Here is an 18,143-nt window from a genome sequence, read left to right on the forward strand (position 1 = left end):
AGCACCATCTGGTGGAGACCTTTCTTGGTTCATTTATATACATTGCAAATTCTGCTAAAAGGTGCTCTCTTGGACTCTCTTTTTCACCTCTCTCTTCAGTATTAAAATTTGTAACGTACACCAGAGAAATGTTTCCCTGACAACTTAGAGCAAGTGTTAACGTTAGTCTTACAGACACATCTAGTAACTGAAAAACATTTTTAGTGTTTCCAATGACCACTGACTTATAAATAAATGTAAATGTAGCTGGAAGATTTTTATGTATATGTTACGTGTAATGAACACACTATATTTATACAGTTATATTGTACATACAGTTAATTTTTTTTCTTCCAGGATGAAAATATGATCAACTTTATCAAAGGCGGCCTCAAAATTAGGACAAGTTACCAAATATACAAGTAAGATATTAGAAGACACTTAACTTCAATGTTGGTATAAGCAGTTGGAGTGGTATTAATGCACCCAAAATAGAAAGGAATATTTTTGTAGCAATCATAGTCCTTATACGTAATATAATTTCTATGTTGTGTTTCCCTTCCCTCTTTTTTTTCTCCATCGCAAGAGAATGCCATCAGGTGCTACAGATGACTCAGGGGAACAAAAGCAAAAATGAAACGTACTACCAGTTTGAAGGAGGAGTAAATCTTGGAATTGGAGCATTCAACTTGGTATGACTTTTTCCACTACAAAAAGGCCATTGGGCTAATTCTGTAGGACTGTCTTTCTTTGCATAAACAGTACTGTAACTGATTTAACATTTAGACATTTGTAAAATAGAGATATAGGCTTTGGAGGTTTTATGAAATATGAAACCAGCAGCAACTTCTGGCATGCATGCTTTCTGGGATGTTTCTACTATTTTATTCTGAACTGTTTCATTCTCTGCGAGTAACTAATGTTTGTATTTCTGAAGTGAAAAAACAGCTGCATCTACCTGTGTGTAGAAGGATTTTTTTAAGATGCTTGTGCTGTGGTTACAGAATACCTGGAGTGACTATTTAATTCTAACTCCCCCATATATCCCATTCTTTTGCTTCAGTGATGTACTCTAGATTGACATAGATAATTATAGTTAAAGGAATGAACAGTAGCTTACTAAGTTCGTGCAAAAGAAAATTGCATTTTCTTTACAATTTGCTACATTTACCTTTTCACATCTGCCATGGCAATGGTGAAAGTTGATTTCTGCCAGCATGTTAATTTCTGTATCATTCTAGGCTGGAGATGACCAATTTTGAATATGGTCAGAAGAACTCAGGTCTATCTGCACCAGACTCTAAAATTCAAGCAACTGTTTTCATAAGTGCCCTGACCTCTCCTTCATGGAGTCTTTTCAGTAGGAGGCTTAACAGAAGAAGTGTTTGATGGGCAGAATGTATTAGGGTGAATGGAGCTTTCTAAAAACTGACTCTCAAGTAGACCTGCTTCTTAATGCTCATTGGAAAGGTGGTTATGGTTGTGTAGGATATAGGTGGTTTTCTGTTGTGTAGGATATAGAGGCTGCCGTTACAGAGGGAACAAAAGTGCATAAAATAGAAGGCTTAAGGATGATAGCAACAGCTGGTACTTCTAAAATCATTATGCTCACTGATCTGCTAATTCAGTGCTCACACAGGAGAAACAAGCAGAGCTTCTGTGATACTCCCAATAAAATGAAATAATGGTAAAGGAAGATGACATTTGTAGGTTGTAAGTAATACTAAAATAGATAATACTTTCATTCGAGAAGACCCACAATTTTGAAGCAATTCTGACCAGCTGAAGATAGAAACATCTGTCATTATCTAAAGAAGTACAGCTGGACTCTGTCTTACATTTTTCATGCTGGATGATCATCAGAATTCAGAGCACGCACGTTTACTTTCAAGTTCTTTTGTGTTTTACTTTTTTACTAATGTGTAATAGCATTTAACATAGTAGCCGGCCTTTTTGGTTCACATTTGTAGCAATTTAACTTCTTTTTTGAAGTGTATGTGCTTTTAATTATCCTTTTTTTTTTTTTAAATGTATTTCAGATGCTGTCACTTTTACCAGGAAGGATCCTTCGACTTTTAGAATTTATTGGATTTTCTGGAAATAGGGTATTTGATTTGATACTTGTTTTTTCTAATTATTTTTTTCTCACATAAAAGATTGGATGGATTTAATGTCATATATTCCACAGTAAAAGTATAATTTCTATTGTTTATCAGTATTTTAATGTTGTTGAAAAGATAAGTAGGCTAGACGATACAGGCATAAAAGCACACATGATACCCTGCTCTTTAACAACTATGGGAAATGACCAGTTTACTTCAGAGGAGATATTTCCAATGCAATTTCCTTTCCTTTTGCTGATCCTTAAGTAGAGGATATCAGCTTTCTTTTTTAGTTGATGTAGTCAGAAATTAACGTTCCTCACACCAGTAACTGAGGGAAGAATCACAGTTCTACATTTTTCCACCTGAAATCCCAGCCCATTTCTTGGGAAAAAGAATTTCTGAATATCACGTGTCACCCTGGAATCTAGGTACATCTTTATCTCATGGATGAGAAAAGTATTTGTAACTATAGCCTTGTTTTCTAAACCTAGACTTGTTTTATAAGTATTTTACAGCTCTTCAAAACTCTTTTTGATGCCCATAAGAAATGAAAAAACCCAAACAAAACTCATGCAAAAAAACCTAACAAAATAACCCACAGAACTGTACACAATGAAACTTCAAGTTATTAGTGCTACAGTCACCGTGTGGTCTTATTGCTGTTACCTTGTCCACAATATGGTTCTCCTTTTGTAAAATTAAACTTCAGTAGAAACTTCTTTGTTCTGTTTCTTCTTCTGAAAGACCTGGTTCATGCTGAAGCTCTTCATAATAAACATTTTTCCCTGACTAAAACACAATGAAAGCTGTAAGAAAAAGAACAAATGATTTTGAAATATCATCACAATTTTTTTGTGTGGTGCTTGAATTCTCTTATAATTCATCAAGTTGCTATGCAGTAAAACTGATCTGTTAATATTTGTTTTGAGGCAAAGTTGTGTCTGAGGAGTCACTGCTCTTGAGCAGGAAAGCTGTGAGCTTATCTCTACATCCCCAAAGAGTCAAGCTGTTGCGGGTGTAAATGGGAAAGTAAGGGAAGTCTCATGTGTTAAGAGCTGCATAAAGCTCCGTGAATCTGGATCTCTATTTAGACATTGATGTATCAGCAGAGGTAATATTTTGGTCAGAACCTCAAAGTAGTGGTTGACTTGATGGAAGAGAATTGAGGATAACCAGGGTTTTCTGTGAAGGAAGACTCATACCAACAAGTAGCACTGGAACAATTGTGAGAGTTTCCCACTGAATGTGGGTTGAAGGATGTTATTCTGAAAGGCTCATAGTCAGAAAATAATGGGGAAGGGTTGTAGACCCGTGTGTCTGCATGGTTCATGTGGTGTTCCCATTTCACCAGAGCACTGAAATGCATGTGTGATTTTATTAAGAGTTAGATTAGCCTTCTCCTTCCTGAGTGCTATTAGCTGTGACGGAAATGTTTTGGTAGAGGGTTGTGTTGGATTTGAGATAATAAATACTGCATTATGAAATACTTACATCTGAAACGAAAACTGAATTTTGGTTAGCCGGAAAAAATTCATAGTAACTCTGTATACTCATAGTTAATTCTGCATGTGTTTGTGATATTCCTTAGGAGTTGGGCCTCTGCCAACTACGGGAAGGCGCATCTGGCAGCAGTTTGAGGGCCATTCTGTGTACTTTCACCCTGTTGGTTTATCATACTTACGTCTCCTTAATCCTTGGTGAGACCCACTGTGTAGCTTTTCAGTCATGCTACACCTTATAATAGATACTGTGATTTATTTCTATAACTGAATTTCAAAATTGTGGCCAAATAGGAGTTTGCTGTATACTTAATTATGATCTGAAATTAATATCCATGACAAAGCTATGTCTGCAGAAACAGTGAGGGTAGATAGCATTATACCAACATCTTGCTTGATTTGCGGGGCTGTCTCAATATGTGATAGCAAAATATTGCAAAACAGTATTAAGTTCAGAAAAGTCATTATCCATAAATTAACATCAGATATTGTGAAAACTATCTCCAGAAAAAAGCCTATACACCCAGAATTAATTGCTTTTGCCATTTAGAGCTAAAAGTCATAATTAATTCTGTATGCTTCTTTGCCATGTATTTTCACATTCTTTAATTTTTAAGTATTTCAGTCCTTGTCCCTCAGGCTCATCAGGAAATTAAGGAGAACTTCATTTTTTCCAGTATCACTTGTATTTCATTACTGAGTTCAAAATTAGGAGAAGAGGCAGCTGAGGAATGTTTTCCTAGCTTGCTAAAGCAATTAAAGGGATTTAAATTTATAACTAGGATCTATAATGGAACAGCTTAAAGAATATTCCTATAATTCTAGTCTGTTTCTGCTTACAGACATTTAGTATCTTAAAAGGACTTAGTGTCTTTGGGAAAAGAATTTAGTTTTATAGAAACACAAAATGATGAAGTCATTCTGCTTTCACATAAAAGCCATCATCCATTGATCTATCAAAGTCATAATAGGATTTGAAAACAAAATCTTAATCTGTGAAACTTGGGGTTTTTTAAGTACATTGAGCTTGGTTTGTTATGTTTTCTAGGTACAGGGGAAGCCAACCTTCAGGAAGCAGACAGTCTCCTTGAACCCTACCTCCAGAAATTTCCAAATGTGCGTATTTTCAATAAATTTTGTAACAGAAATGTACTTCCCTAAGCTCAAAATCCTAACTGGTTCTTTTTCTCATCTCCTTTCAAGGGTTCCATTATTCTATTTTATGCTGCCAGAATAGATATACTGAAAGGAAATTTTGAAAAGGTAAATCAGTTTTTTCTTTCTAAGGTTTTTGTTTAGTGTTCAGCCTGAGGGGGAAAAACAATTAATTAATCTAAGAATCAGTTGGACTGCTAACTATGCTGTTATCCCTATTCACATTCATTGTCAATGTTGATTCCAGCCCTCTCTCTTAAGTGAGACTGAAAGGAAAGTTTATCTCATTTTACTTGTCAGGTGTTCTCCACCTGGGTGCTAGGTAAGAATTTGCTCTGTAATTAGACATGGCTCTCACATGGAGCTGTAATTGAGCCAGTTTTCATCATTCTTCCTTAACTACTCATAGGCGCAGTTGAGGTTCCAAGACTGCATAGCAGCCCAGCAAGAGTGGAAACAGATTCATCATCTCTGTTACTGGGAACTGATGTGGTGCTACACCTTTCAGCAGGACTGGCTTCAAGCATATCGGTATGCAGACCTGCTCAGCAAAGAGAGCAGGTGGTCTAAGGTAAATGGGCAGGTGGACATTGTTGTGATATACCAGTGGTCTACAGTTAAAGTTACTTTTTTCAGTTTGCACAATGAGTGTAATTCTTGCCTTCTTGAGAAACTCACAAGCAAAGTCTCAATGGCACCAAAATGTTTTAACTGGGTGGTTAAGGATGAACTTTTCTTTCACGCTTTGAAGCAGCAGAACCGTAAGCAACAATGCTTTGGCCCCTCCAAAAATGGAGATACTTACCTGAGCTGAGACAAAGAGGAGGGATAGAAAAACTGTAAACTTGTCTCTCAGGTCAAGTTCTGACACTCACTAGTAAAACTTGGCTGAAGAAACGGTGTTAGTTGTTTATAAACAGACGCACCTACTCAGCAGATGCTTAGTGAGACAATATGAGATGACTGCTGGGGACAGGGTCTCACAAGAAAAGCTGGGTCATCAGATAACCTTTTCCTTGTAAAAATGTTTTTCAAAAGTATGAACCAAGCACAATGTGTCAGTAATTTTTTATGCATTATTATTGTCTGTTCCTACCTAGATTGCTGTTTTATTCTGCTTAATGAAAAAGGGTTATAACATCTAATTCTTGGCAAAAGAGGAAGAGAATAGTATATTCAACATGAAGTGCAAATGTCTTGAATACCATAATGGATAGAAGAGAGTTCTTCTTTTTTTCCTCTGCAAAACCTGGTTTTTGAACTCTCCTTGAATCAGTACTCAGATATTTCCGTCTGTTTTTTTCAAGCATGTCTCTACATGTAATAGATCATATAATAACAGTAATGGACTTCGGAACAGTTAGGTCATTTAACCTCATCTCTTTAACAGTGGTTTGCATAATAAATTCTCCTGTTCTTTGCAGGAGGCACCTTTAACTTTCTGACTAAGTAACTAAAAATATTAGTAAATACATTGAAAATAAAATTACAGCATAGACTGTGTGACAAAGGGAATGCTAAACTTTTGTAGTTCTACCTGCTTGAGAATTCCTAGAAACACTTTGCTGCAGCATTTGGAGTGTGAGATTTGAGTCTTTAGTGTATTGATTGAACACAGCAAATTAGATGTGGTAATATGTTGTTTTTTCTTTTTGAAATAGGCAATATATGTATTCCAGAAGGCAGCAATTCTGTGTATGCTTTCAGAGGATGATTTGAAGAGGACTGGTGAGGACGTAGTGTCTTTATTCAGGTAAACTTTTATAAAGCAGCTGGATGTGCACTCTTTTTCCCCCCCTGTATTTGTCTTGTGTGACTTAACTTCCTGCTTATAACTATAAACGTTTCAATTTTTCCCTTTGCTTTTAGCATTAGACTATTTAAAATACTGCTTTTATCAGCAAAGATACATCCTACAGCTCTGGTCTGTGTGGTGTAAAACAATTTTAAGATGTTATATTTCAGAGGCAAACAGTAAATCTTGTTAACTGAAATGAGATTAAAAAAAACAATAAACAACTTATGTTTTCCGTTTTCCCTTCTTGTAGGCAAGTGGATGGTCTAAAACAGAGAATTGCAGGAAAATCTATCCCAACTGAGAAGTTTGCAGTAAGGAAAGCTCGACGCTATGCATGTCCTCAACCAGTGAAGCTGATACTACCTGTCTTGGTATTTGTTCTTGCTTTGTTTTCATCCTTTTGAAACAGAAAACAAATCAGTATACTTCACTATACAGGGGAGGAATAATATTGTTAGGTATTATGTGTCTGCATTTTTGAAGTTTTTTTTGAAGAAGTACTGCATTCATGCAATGTGATTTTTATGAAAAGTATTAGGGGCTGGATCAGGGGCTGGTAGTAACCAACTAAGTAGCAGTCCGAAACAAGTGCCAGATTTTTCACATGAAAAGTTCAGTCATACAGAAACCTGCATTCATTTTCTTTAGGTTGGCACGATTTTAATCCTTGTCTTCTAGACTCATTAGGAAGTTATGAAGTACTTCAGTATTTTTGCTCTCCTGATAAAAATGAGGAGTGGTGGTTGGTTTTGGTTGTAGTATTTTTCCTTCCTCATATTAAGTCTGAGTAAAACATGCAGAAGTTAAAGATACTTTATGAATGCTATTCTTATTTCCCATATTTTAACTTAAGTGGCATTAGTATTGCAGTCTGTTTATATGTGCACAGCAATGATACTTTTCATATGTGTATGCTAAAATCTTTGTACATGCATAATTTACCAACAACTGTACATGAAAAACCTAATTCGAGAAGGAATTTCTTATGTTAAAGCCCATCGATATAGAAAGAGGAGTACAAAGAAAATTAGTCTACCAGTTCTAAAATTTATTCTATATTAAATTGCATGTAGAGGACTAAGTAAAAGTTATCTTGGGCTTGTGCAGCAGAGTGCTTGTAAGCTGTGAGTATATACGTTTGGTCTTGCTGTCAAATCCAGTATCTTTTAATTTAAGAATTTTTTTCATTATGGATTAAGCACAACTAAACATAGCGTATGGTTTATTTCAGTATGTATAAGTTAGAAAAGACTGCAGAATTGAAACAAATCTAGCATGATGTAGTTGGTGTTAATAACACTATTTCAGATTTTGAGAGAGCCAGATTTTTTCTCCTTCTGCAAACCCACATATTTACAATACAAATGGAAGTGGAAATACTGCAACAATGTATTGTATCAGTTTCAGAATGACATTAGGCTTCATATTTCAGAGGTGTAATTACAATGGAACAAATGATGCTTTAGTTTGTGATGACTGAGTAAAGATCTTGTCAAAGCTCCCTGTTGGGTAGCTTTAAATCTCATTCTCCTTAAGTTTTACCACGTGATAATGTATCAAAACAAGCATATTGCTTATTGTTGTGCTGAGGCATCTGGGAAGATTTGTTTCCGGGATTTGCCTTGAGTTTTTTCCAACAAGATTTTGTAGAAATTGTAGTAAAATCATATGTTGGATGTGCCTACTGGAATCACATTTTTATCCAGAAAGTTGTATCTACTTCCAGTTTTGCTCTGTATGGAAGGTAATGGTCTATAGATTAGAGCATCTATATACATATAAACACAAGAGTGTGTTTTTGTGTGCATACTTATGTAAGTATACTGTATATACAAGCACACACTCAAATGCACACCAAATTTAACTATCATCCTATAGAAAGAAACTACTTTTAGCTCTTTCTCTAGTTCATGTGGCAGAGGCCACAAGTTGAACCTAAACCACCCAGTTTTGCTGATGTGTTATGTGGGTCATGGTAAACTGTCATGTGATAAAATCTGTTCAGTTTAATTTTTGAAGATCTGTGAAAATACATGATAGTATGATCCATTAAAAAGGTTCAGAACATTCAAAACTTGGAAACCCAGGTTAACTTTGCCAACACACATTCAACGTAATTTTTCCTTTCCTATTCATAAACATTTTGTATTGTTTAAAACAAACTTTTGTAGTATTTTTATGTACTCAAAATGTTCCACAACAGCCTTTTCAGAGACACTCTTTAGTTAAATATTTATGCAATTTCATGAGTTTTTCCTACCAATTTTTTCTTCAGGGTTGGTTTTTTTTTTTTTGGTCAGGAAATGATGTATGTCTGGAATGGATTTGCAGTTGTGGGCAAAAGAGCGGACCTCACTGAAAACTTACTGGTAACAATTGAAAAAGAAGAGACTGCTCTACAAAATGAAACTAGTAAGTGATCAATTAAGGTGGAATTAATAATCTTATAAGAAATGCTGACATTTTGCTATGCTTCTGTCTTCTGATACTCTGCAAATTGAATGTTGACTTTGACAATGTGCTAATTAAGTCCAAGTATGGAAATTTTGAACATGAAAGTTAGGAGTGGTTCTTCAGTATGTTCTTTATGCAGATCAAGTGATGCTGCAGACGAATACAGAAAACTCAAGGACATGAGGTTATTAGTTACAGAACATGACTGGTCTAGCTTAGTTTTTCTTGTCTTTGGGAGTGTTCTTGGACCATGATCTGCTAATGACTAAAATGTCTGAAAAATACTTTTTCTAAACCAATTTATATCACACTTAACTTTATTACAGAGGACACATGCAGTGTAGACTATGACTAAGTATAAAAGATATAATAAAGTGCTATGCATGAATGAGTCTGGTTTTTTGTTTTACTTTCTGGCAAAATAAAACGTTTGCTAGTTGTAAAATAAACTATACTTAAAAAATGAACTTTGACCATGATTTTGCATCTTGGGGTAATGTTTAGAGGATCAGCACATAACTTACTCGTAAAAGAATTTAAATTCCATTATTGCAACTGGTTTACTGCACAAGTCCTTGATTTTATCAGATTTTATCAGGTGGGTGCTGTCACCTGTTGTGAATTTTTTGGTAGAATCCTCTTTGGAGTTTTTCTAGAATAAATACTGTCATTTTGCATGTGAAAGTTTTTAAATGATAATTCACTAAAAATAATTTCTGTTGAACCCAGATTTTAGTCGCACTTATCAACAATTTAGCAACTTAGTTTTACCAATGGTTAAAACAGCAATTCTGAAATGTAAGATATATCTAAATATGATTTACAGTGTAAATTGAGGCAATACATAAGAAATTATATAAGGACATGCAAGAAATATATAATGGTCAAATCTGGATGGTATAAGAAACCAAATTAGAGTAACTTGCATGCTATGTTTGAGTTGGGTCCCTTTATTTTTTGTGGTGCTTTTCACTCTTCTGCAGAATCGCTAGTGTGCCTCTTAAATCTCAAATGTTTTCTTTTTTTGTTGTTGTAATGTTAAAGCAAAACTGTAGTGATATGCAAGATACTTGAAAATAAAGTAATTCCCATGAGCCCCACATGGAGGGTTCTGGCAGAACCTGTTGGAAATCCAGTGCTGTATTATGCAGAGGTTTGTACTGGAAGTGCTCATCAGTTGTAACAGTGAAGTAAATTTCCTGTCAAATCTCTAAGAAGATGTACAAGGTACCAAAATAAAAGCAACAGAAATAAAACCACTGTGTTTTTCTTATGGAAATTCATTGTTTGCAAACAGGAGGTAGTCTGGAAGTGTATATACTTTCTGTGTCTTTTTTTAGTAATAACTTCAGTCAAATGTAATTTTATTCTGGACTTCATATATGTGATCTTGATCTGCTTTTAAAGGTATGGAATCAGAGAAAATAAAGACTCTGATTACCAGAGTTGCTGCTGAATCCCTAAGAAAAAGTGATTAAGGCTGCTAGCAGAGTATGACAAGGTTACAATAGAATTTTAAGAGACAGTTTTTAGTAGTAGTAGCATCAAAGGATTGCTAAGATGCTGTAAAAAAAGGGTGTTGATTATACACTAAGGTCACTTAGGGATTGAGACTTCCTAGAACTGCTTTTTATTTCATTTGTTTCAAGTGAATAGGCACAGCTTGGAATCTCTCAAGGATTGAAAGCAATTTTATGTTGTATGGAGCTGAAAATAAGAGATGGTAGAAGGTACAAATGAAAGACTTTAGAGATGGGGGTTTTTTGGTTTGGTTTGGTTTTTTTCCACAGGATTTCTGGGAAACTTACTTTTTCAGTTTTTTTATTTCCAAGACATAAAAAAAGAATATGTAACTTCAAGAAAAATTCATTTTTTGTGTGTTTTTTAATCCTGGTAATGATACTTCAGAGCACTGCAGCTGTAAAGATGGTTCTCCCACATTTATTGCAAGGTTGTCTGTGTTAAATTGGCCTGTACGTTTGTTGTCATTTAGTGTTAATGTTTTGGCATAATAGCTTTTATTCTTTTGGGAAATAACAGGGAGATACTAGTTGAAGTTGTTAAAGACTGACGAGCCCTTACTGACATCAGTGCATGCCCCCGTAATTTCAATGAATGAGTCCTTCAGGAGACAGTCACAGAATCCAATAGCTCAGCCTAACAAACAGGCTGGAGAGAATGCAAAGTACTCATGTGCTGCACTTGTGCTCTCACTAAAAGCGCAGTCTGTCAGTTACAATCTATCAAGACTTTCTGGGTTTAAACACAGGCAGAAATAAGGCTGAACGTAGTGGCAAAGCACTTTGCTGAATCCTAAAATGCATTAGTCTTGCATGTTTCAGAACTGTTTACATAGGATTTCTTGGCAGACTATTAAGCAAAAAATGAACGTGACCTTAGAGAGCTGGCAATTAGTTGTAAACAACATGATCTGAAGGGAGAGTGTTTTGCTTCCTGAATTGTTAATGTATGTGGTGCCATCTGTCTATCCATATGTTTCCTTTCCTTTCTTTTCCTTCATTGTACCCAGCAAATGCTACAAACTAGGGGAACAAAAAAGGATCACACTTGCTAAGTAAATTTTGAATTGATTCAAACACCCTCGTTCATCTGATATCTTCAGTCTTATTGAACATAAAACTTCATTCAATTTTTCAAAAGTTATACACTACTACTGAGGCTTCTTAAACACTGGAGATGATAGAATTACTAATAAACATGGTTTCTTGAATATGTACTGCAAAATGATGCTTCTGAGGAGCTTTGTAAGATAGAGGTGTAGTGTGGTTTTGTGTGGTTCTTTTATGTTACTGGTACTACTGGAGGTCTGCCTGTCTGTAACAGGGGAAGCTGTTAAGATAATGCAATGGTTTCTGTCTCACTCTAGTTTTAGCTGTTGAGAGTAAGAAATCTTTAGTTAATGACAGTTTATGCCTGTTTGTTGAATGTTTCAATTTCTTATTTCTTCTTTGCCTGTCTTTTAAGAGAAAGGTAAGGATGTCATGGACGCATCTTCTTTAGTAGACAGTATTTTAAATCCTGCCTGAAGGTTATGTACATTTTGAGATATAGAACATGAGAAACAAGGTCCTGAGTCTGAATACATACTCCCTCCATACATACTGAATACATACTGAAAATCTAGTTTTCCTTTTCATGATGTCTTCAAATTGTTTGACGTATCTCGCTTTTACTGTTAGATCACAATGAATACTATGTGGATGATGTGTGCATGTTGCAGCTACTAAAAGGCCTCTGCCTGAAACACTTGGGAAGACTCATGCAAGCTGAATTATGTTTCAGTAAAGTAATTCAAAGGTAAAAAAAATAACAGAAATGGATTTTATAGCTTTTGGTAACATTTCTGATACTCCTGTTGTACCTGTCATGTTAGAATTTTGAATAATTAAGCATCCTGTTACGGAGCTGGAATTAAAATACCTCTGAAAGTAGTTAGAGAACCAGAAAACTGTATTTTTCTGTAGCAATTTAACACTTAATATAGCTTTATATATGTGGTGGTGTTTTAGACTAAATAAATCGAACTGTCAGGTAACATATACAAATACATTTGGAATTGTATTTGCAGAGCTATCTGTAGGTAAGGACAATTCACTTAGGTTTCCTGTTTGTTTGGTTTTTTTTAATTCAGTATTTAGTACTTCAGTAGTTCATGCTTCCCCATGTAGATGAGAAGTTGTTACATGTTTCAAAGAGTTGTTTTTCCTGTTTTATGGATTTATCAAATATTTCAGGTGTCAGATCTATACCAGCTGTAATAGCTTTTCTATATAAAACATGAGTCAGGTACTGGTTGTAGTTGAAAACTTCTTGGGAGTTTCTAAGTATTTGGGCTGAAGAAGCATTTTTAGATGTGCAATTTTTCTAACAAGTGATTTAGAAAAATTAATAAATAATAGAATTTGTTGTTGAGAATTATGTGTGTTTTAATCCTCTTGCCGTCTTGTTTTCTCTTGCTGTTTCTAAGATCCCATGGGAGTTTAGTCAAGCACTTTGCAAGTTGCAGGGCAGAGGGGGTTGATTGGTTGCAAGTTAAAGGAACACTATTTCTGAAAAATCTTTTTCCAAAGGTAGTTGGCAACTAGCAGGCTTTTACAGCTGAGATACTAAAAAAAATCTAAAGACAACAGTTCTTCATAAAGTGCATGGGTGAAAGGAATAGTCTTCTGAATTGAATACCTACGTTTTGTTCAGCTTTATTTTCTACATGTCTAGGGCTGCTACAGTGCTTTAAGACTATTTATTTATGTGTACAGAGTTAACCAGTAAAAAAGGTTCCAGAGTGGTTTTCTGGCTATGTGCTGTTACAGGCAGTGATTGCTTTTAAAAGTTAACTGGTCACTTGAGACACGGTTGTAAGTAACCATTTCTGTATTTTTTCTGGTTTTCTAGTGAGAAGCAAATAAAATATGACAGCTACTTGGTGCCATTCACCTTGTATGAATTGGGTCTTCTGTACAAACAACAGGATGAGAGAGAAAAAGCAATAAGATACATAGAAACTGCAAAGTAAGTGGATTTTTTTTTTTAATGACCTTGTAAATTAAGTGTAGCTGGGTATTTGTAGCAATGAAAGCACATGTTTTCTTCTTGACAGCTTCCTTGCAAAATACAAGTAGTTATAAATCTGTGTTCTTGATTTGGAGAACTTTTCTAATATAGTTGAATTGAAGACATGGGTTCAGTTTATCAGGACATTTAATTTCAGTACTGGTCTAAATCTTCTTTGCTCAGTTTGTGGTGTAGCTTTAAATGTCTCATAACTCATCTGTCTGTCAATCTGTTGAAGGAATGAAGACTGTTATCTTGTGAACATATGAAGTAGAAACAATCCAGTCCAAACATCCTTTTCTTAAAATAAGTTGTCTGTTTTGCAGAAACAACTACAAGGAATACTCCATGGAGTCCAGGTTGCACTTCAGAATTCATGCAGCACTTGACAGCTTGAAGGTGTCACCTGCTTCAACACCTTGAATGAGGAGGGATGCTTTTCATGCATCAATAAATAGCCTACACAATCTTTTTGCAATCTTTTTTTAATCATAGAGAAGAACATAATGATTGTTTTCTGTCACTTCTGATTTTATGTGTGTCGTTATTTTAGACTTTTTCTGTATAGCACCTATACTGTATCTACGTGCTGTTTTAAAGAAGACCTTGTTTTTTGTTTGATAAAAATAATTTAATATTTTACTTGAATGGGGGATATTTTTTTAAAAAAAGGTGATGGTGCAATAAAATTTAATGAAAACACTTTTTTTAATATGAGAACAGATGCTGGTTATGCAGTGGAACTGGTGATAATTTCTGCATTTTTTGAAAGTTTGATTTTCTGCAGTACACTTGAGACTTTATTGCCTCTGGAACAAAAATGCAATGTCTGCAGATAACCTTACCCACATTTGGCATACCATACTCTAAAATTTGTGTTCCAGAGGAAAGAATTAGTCATCTTTGATTTAATTTCATTTTGGGAACAAAATGAACCTAACTGAAGTGCAATATTTTTACTCTGTCAGATGAAGCTAAGCAGGGCTACAGTTATAATGTCTTTGCAGGTCTGTTTGATTCCAAAGAAGTGCTTACGGGGGATATTTTTCAGTTGTAGAAAAGCAGAGCTACAAAGGACATTATGTCCTTGTTCTAAAGTAGAATCAGCAGTCTTAAGTTGATCCTGACAGATTTATTTAACCTGTTTAAAAAAAAAAGCTTGCACTGAGAACATTCACATTGGAACTTACACAGGATGTCTTTCCCAGTGAGAAAGCACTGGGAAATTTTGCCTGGTGTCTCCCCCAAATAATTCTTGGCACAACGGAAACTGATTGTTTCCCATCTTCCCTGTCATGGATCTGGAGAAAGGATTGTTCTTTTCCTTTTTGAAACAATCATTTAATCGTAGACTAGCACCCTAGTTGGTATTCTCTGTTCTTGGATCCTAACCAAAGTAAATAGAAAATTGGGAGATTTATGTATTTTCCTAATAACGAGAATAATTCATATTAAGGGAAGTTGATTGTGCATTGAAAAGTGAATCCACTTTTAAATTTGCAGTTAAGAAAATGTGCATATTCTAGTCTAATTTCTACCAAAAATATGCAGTAAAATTGGGATACTTATAAGTGCACGCATTTTTCTTTTCATGCTTATATGCAAACAACGGTATCAAATTGCATTTCCCATTTCTTTAGATACACAGATTCTAGCTGTCTCTTCTTAAGAATAGATTTGATTTTTATATAAGTATACACCAAATAACTCTTCTTTCACTAGCTATTGCAAAACTTGCCATTTCCATTTTTTATCAATGCCACTATGTTTACTTCTGCACAGTAAATTCACAGTACCTGTGCTCATGTATGTGATTCGCTGCCCTTAACTACCACCCAAGCAAAATCAGGACAAAAGAAATAGGTGAAAAATGTGTCCTCAGTAAATGAGTAACTGAAGTTTCTAATTGAACAGTCAGTATAATCTAAATGCTATAGCAATTCTTCTCAGGTTACTGAGAACACAGCTTTCTTCTATGACTTATAAATAACAGGGTCATTTAATTGCTTATAATTCTGTAATACGGTGGTATATTTACAGGAGAAGTAAGAGTTTAAAAGTATTAGCTAAATAAACATAACAGGTTTAAAATGGAAACCTCATCCAAAGTCTGTTTTTCTTTGTTGGTTTGGATTTCTGCGTATTGTAAATGTGTAACTAAGTTACTGTGTAAAATTATATACATGTAGGTTTGAAGCTTAGATACCTGAGACACTGAATTACTGATAAAATAAGCATGTTTATTTTCAAATATATTCAATTGACTGTAGCTAAACTTCAAAACAGAGATTAGCATATGTTGCCAACTGACTTCTCTAAAGATTTGCCCATTTATATATAAAATCTGATTGTAAACTGTAGTGAGCATAAACTCATATATTTTCAGAAAATACTTTTAATGCATCTGTGGGCATTATGTGTTCCATTTAGGATTATTTTGGTTTAATCTGATTATTGGATTGGGGTCTGCTTCATTTTCCTGTGGAAGGTGATGTCAACAATTGCCAGTGAAACTTCTGTCATTTGTGTTCCAAATAGTATTTGCTCTAGAAGAGTTAAAACTGGGACTACAGACTCTCAGAATGGAGCATGATGTAGTCTCTGATCTCTTGTTTTTGTGGGAAGTGTCTTACAGCTAATATTTGATGGGTGATTTGAGATAGAAATCAAAATTAACAAAAAATGAGCAATGATATTCCTTAGAAACTTATTTTTTCAAAGTTTAGGACAAAGCTGCAAGTAGCAGTGTACTTTTTGCCACGGGTGATGTTACTGACTGAAGAGAGAGTAAAAAGAACTGTTTCCTTCAGTTCAGCTTTCCATAGGCAATTTTAGTTCCCTGTGTATGTTATACTTTGTTCTTTTGGATCAGCCTTTTTGCACTCATGCGGAGAACAGGCTGATTGGCACAAATTTGCAATACCCTCTGTAGTGTTTTGGGGACTCAATATTAAGTAGTGTTTAGAGCTTGTCTCCTTTCTGTGCTGCTGTTTTGTTTTTGCTAGAAGGATTGATCAGGATTCCTAGCTTTAAGCTTTATTCTGGACATTTTTTTCCAAGTTGTTAATGGTGGAAATATAAATGTGTGGGAGTGATTTGTAACCCTTCAGTTAAGGTAGGTCTCCACAGAGCTGCAAGAGATGCTTAGTTTTCCAAATGCTGCAGAAAAGTGCATGTCTCCCTGACACAATGCATCAGTGATGCAGTATTATTTAGTACATTATGTCTGAGTTAAGTGTTCTGTCTAGGGGTTCAGACAAAGGGTCTGTGGCTTTTATTATTTTTTTTTTAATCTGCTGTATACTGTACTGGGCCTTAAATACAGTCTGATTTAGTCTTAACTGCTGTTTATAATATTCACCTCACATGCTCATCCTCCATGGGAATTTTGAATATTGTGCTTTGAATATTTTGAATATTATACTTTGAAACTAAGCAAAGCTGATAATATACCTATGATGCTATACCCTCTCTTGATAATAGTAGGAATTATAATATATACAAGGGCAAATTTAATTTGTTAGTTTAAGCAATCAAGGCTAAGATTACAGTTACGCTATTACAAAAGGTCGTTTAGTTCTTTCTGATAATAGATGTGTATTTTTTTTAAGACAAGCAATAAAAAATTAGCCTGGTTATAGGACAAAGCTTCTCTTTGATTAAGAATTACCTACTTAGAAACTTACAGAAAATTTCTTGTCTGTGCATATCAACCAAATGTTTAATCTGTTGAAAGATTGTTGTACCATGGTTTATAAGTCTTTATTCATCAGTTTTTAATAGAGATTGAAAGCAAATATATGTTGAAAGAAAGCTGTTGCAAGATTGTTACATATCTGTTCTAATGCACATGGGTAGCAGCTGTATGTAGCACTTTATGGCCAGAGAAATGTACAATAATCTGATCTTGTTATGTTTCTGAAACATCTTGCAAAGTAATGTGTAAAACAAGTAATTTCTTGTAACAAATTCAGCTTAGACTTTGCAATTATTTTACTACTAATCTTAATGTTTCATGTCTTTTGTTTCTGTGTATTCTTATACTGCCTAGTTCAACAAAGAATGTTTATATTTGCTCTGGTGCTGCAGTTTTTTTGCTTCTGATCTACTGAGATTTGCACATTTTTATTTGGTATTTGATGAGTAAGCAGTGAGGGCAGAAAAACAGAAAATGAGGAATGAAGTATGTTCTGGCTTAAAGAGCATGTAGAAATGTTCATTGTGATGCACTGGAATGGATGTTCACTTCAGAGGAATAAATCACATATGCTTGTGCTACCGAGTGCTGACTTTGGCACTGTATTCCAGTTGTACATCAAGAACCTTCAGCTGAGATTTACCAAAGCATTATCATCAAAAAAGGCCTGATCTCTAGTTTGAACATGCTACCTTGGGCATAGAGCTCTTATACAACCTATCCAGACTGAGAGGTTGTACGAAGCTGTCAAGATCTATTGAGTGAATAGAGGGTCTTTTGAATGTAGATAGCAAATATAAAATAAGTTACAGGGGTTTTTTTCTTTGCTTGGGGGATTTTTGTTGTGCTGCTGGTGTTTGGAGATTTTTTTAATTGTGTTTTGG

At 34.8% G+C, this 18,143-nt stretch overlaps 1 protein-coding gene across 4 annotated transcripts in view; it reads left to right on the forward strand.

The window, feature by feature from the left end:
* TTC39B (tetratricopeptide repeat domain 39B) overlaps positions 1 to 17,841 on the forward strand; it is a 76,267-nt gene extending 58,426 nt beyond the window's left edge. For 3 of the 4 annotated variants that reach the window (XM_048291225.1, XM_048291227.1, XM_048291228.1), the window contains 13 exons: positions 337 to 401; positions 566 to 671; positions 2,019 to 2,084; positions 3,673 to 3,781; positions 4,632 to 4,699; positions 4,787 to 4,846; positions 5,148 to 5,309; positions 6,400 to 6,491; positions 6,787 to 6,907; positions 8,837 to 8,948; positions 12,191 to 12,308; positions 13,404 to 13,520; positions 13,889 to 17,841. In XM_048291225.1, the coding sequence (XP_048147182.1) occupies positions 337 to 401; positions 566 to 671; positions 2,019 to 2,084; positions 3,673 to 3,781; positions 4,632 to 4,699; positions 4,787 to 4,846; positions 5,148 to 5,309; positions 6,400 to 6,491; positions 6,787 to 6,907; positions 8,837 to 8,948; positions 12,191 to 12,308; positions 13,404 to 13,520; positions 13,889 to 13,985 (1,293 nt within the window). In that variant the 3' untranslated portion in view covers positions 13,986 to 17,841. Of the gene's footprint in view, positions 1 to 336; positions 402 to 565; positions 672 to 2,018; positions 2,085 to 3,672; positions 3,782 to 4,631; positions 4,700 to 4,786; positions 4,847 to 5,147; positions 5,310 to 6,399; positions 6,492 to 6,786; positions 6,908 to 8,836; positions 8,949 to 12,190; positions 12,309 to 13,403; positions 13,525 to 13,888 lie in introns of all 4 variants that reach the window. The other variant, XM_048291226.1, reaches the window with a different exon arrangement.
* The last annotated feature ends 302 nt before the right edge of the window (positions 17,842 to 18,143 follow it).

The sequence above is a fragment of the Corvus hawaiiensis genome, chromosome Z (assembly GCF_020740725.1).
Source record: "Corvus hawaiiensis isolate bCorHaw1 chromosome Z, bCorHaw1.pri.cur, whole genome shotgun sequence".
In the NCBI taxonomy this organism is placed as follows: domain Eukaryota; kingdom Metazoa; phylum Chordata; class Aves; order Passeriformes; family Corvidae; genus Corvus; species Corvus hawaiiensis.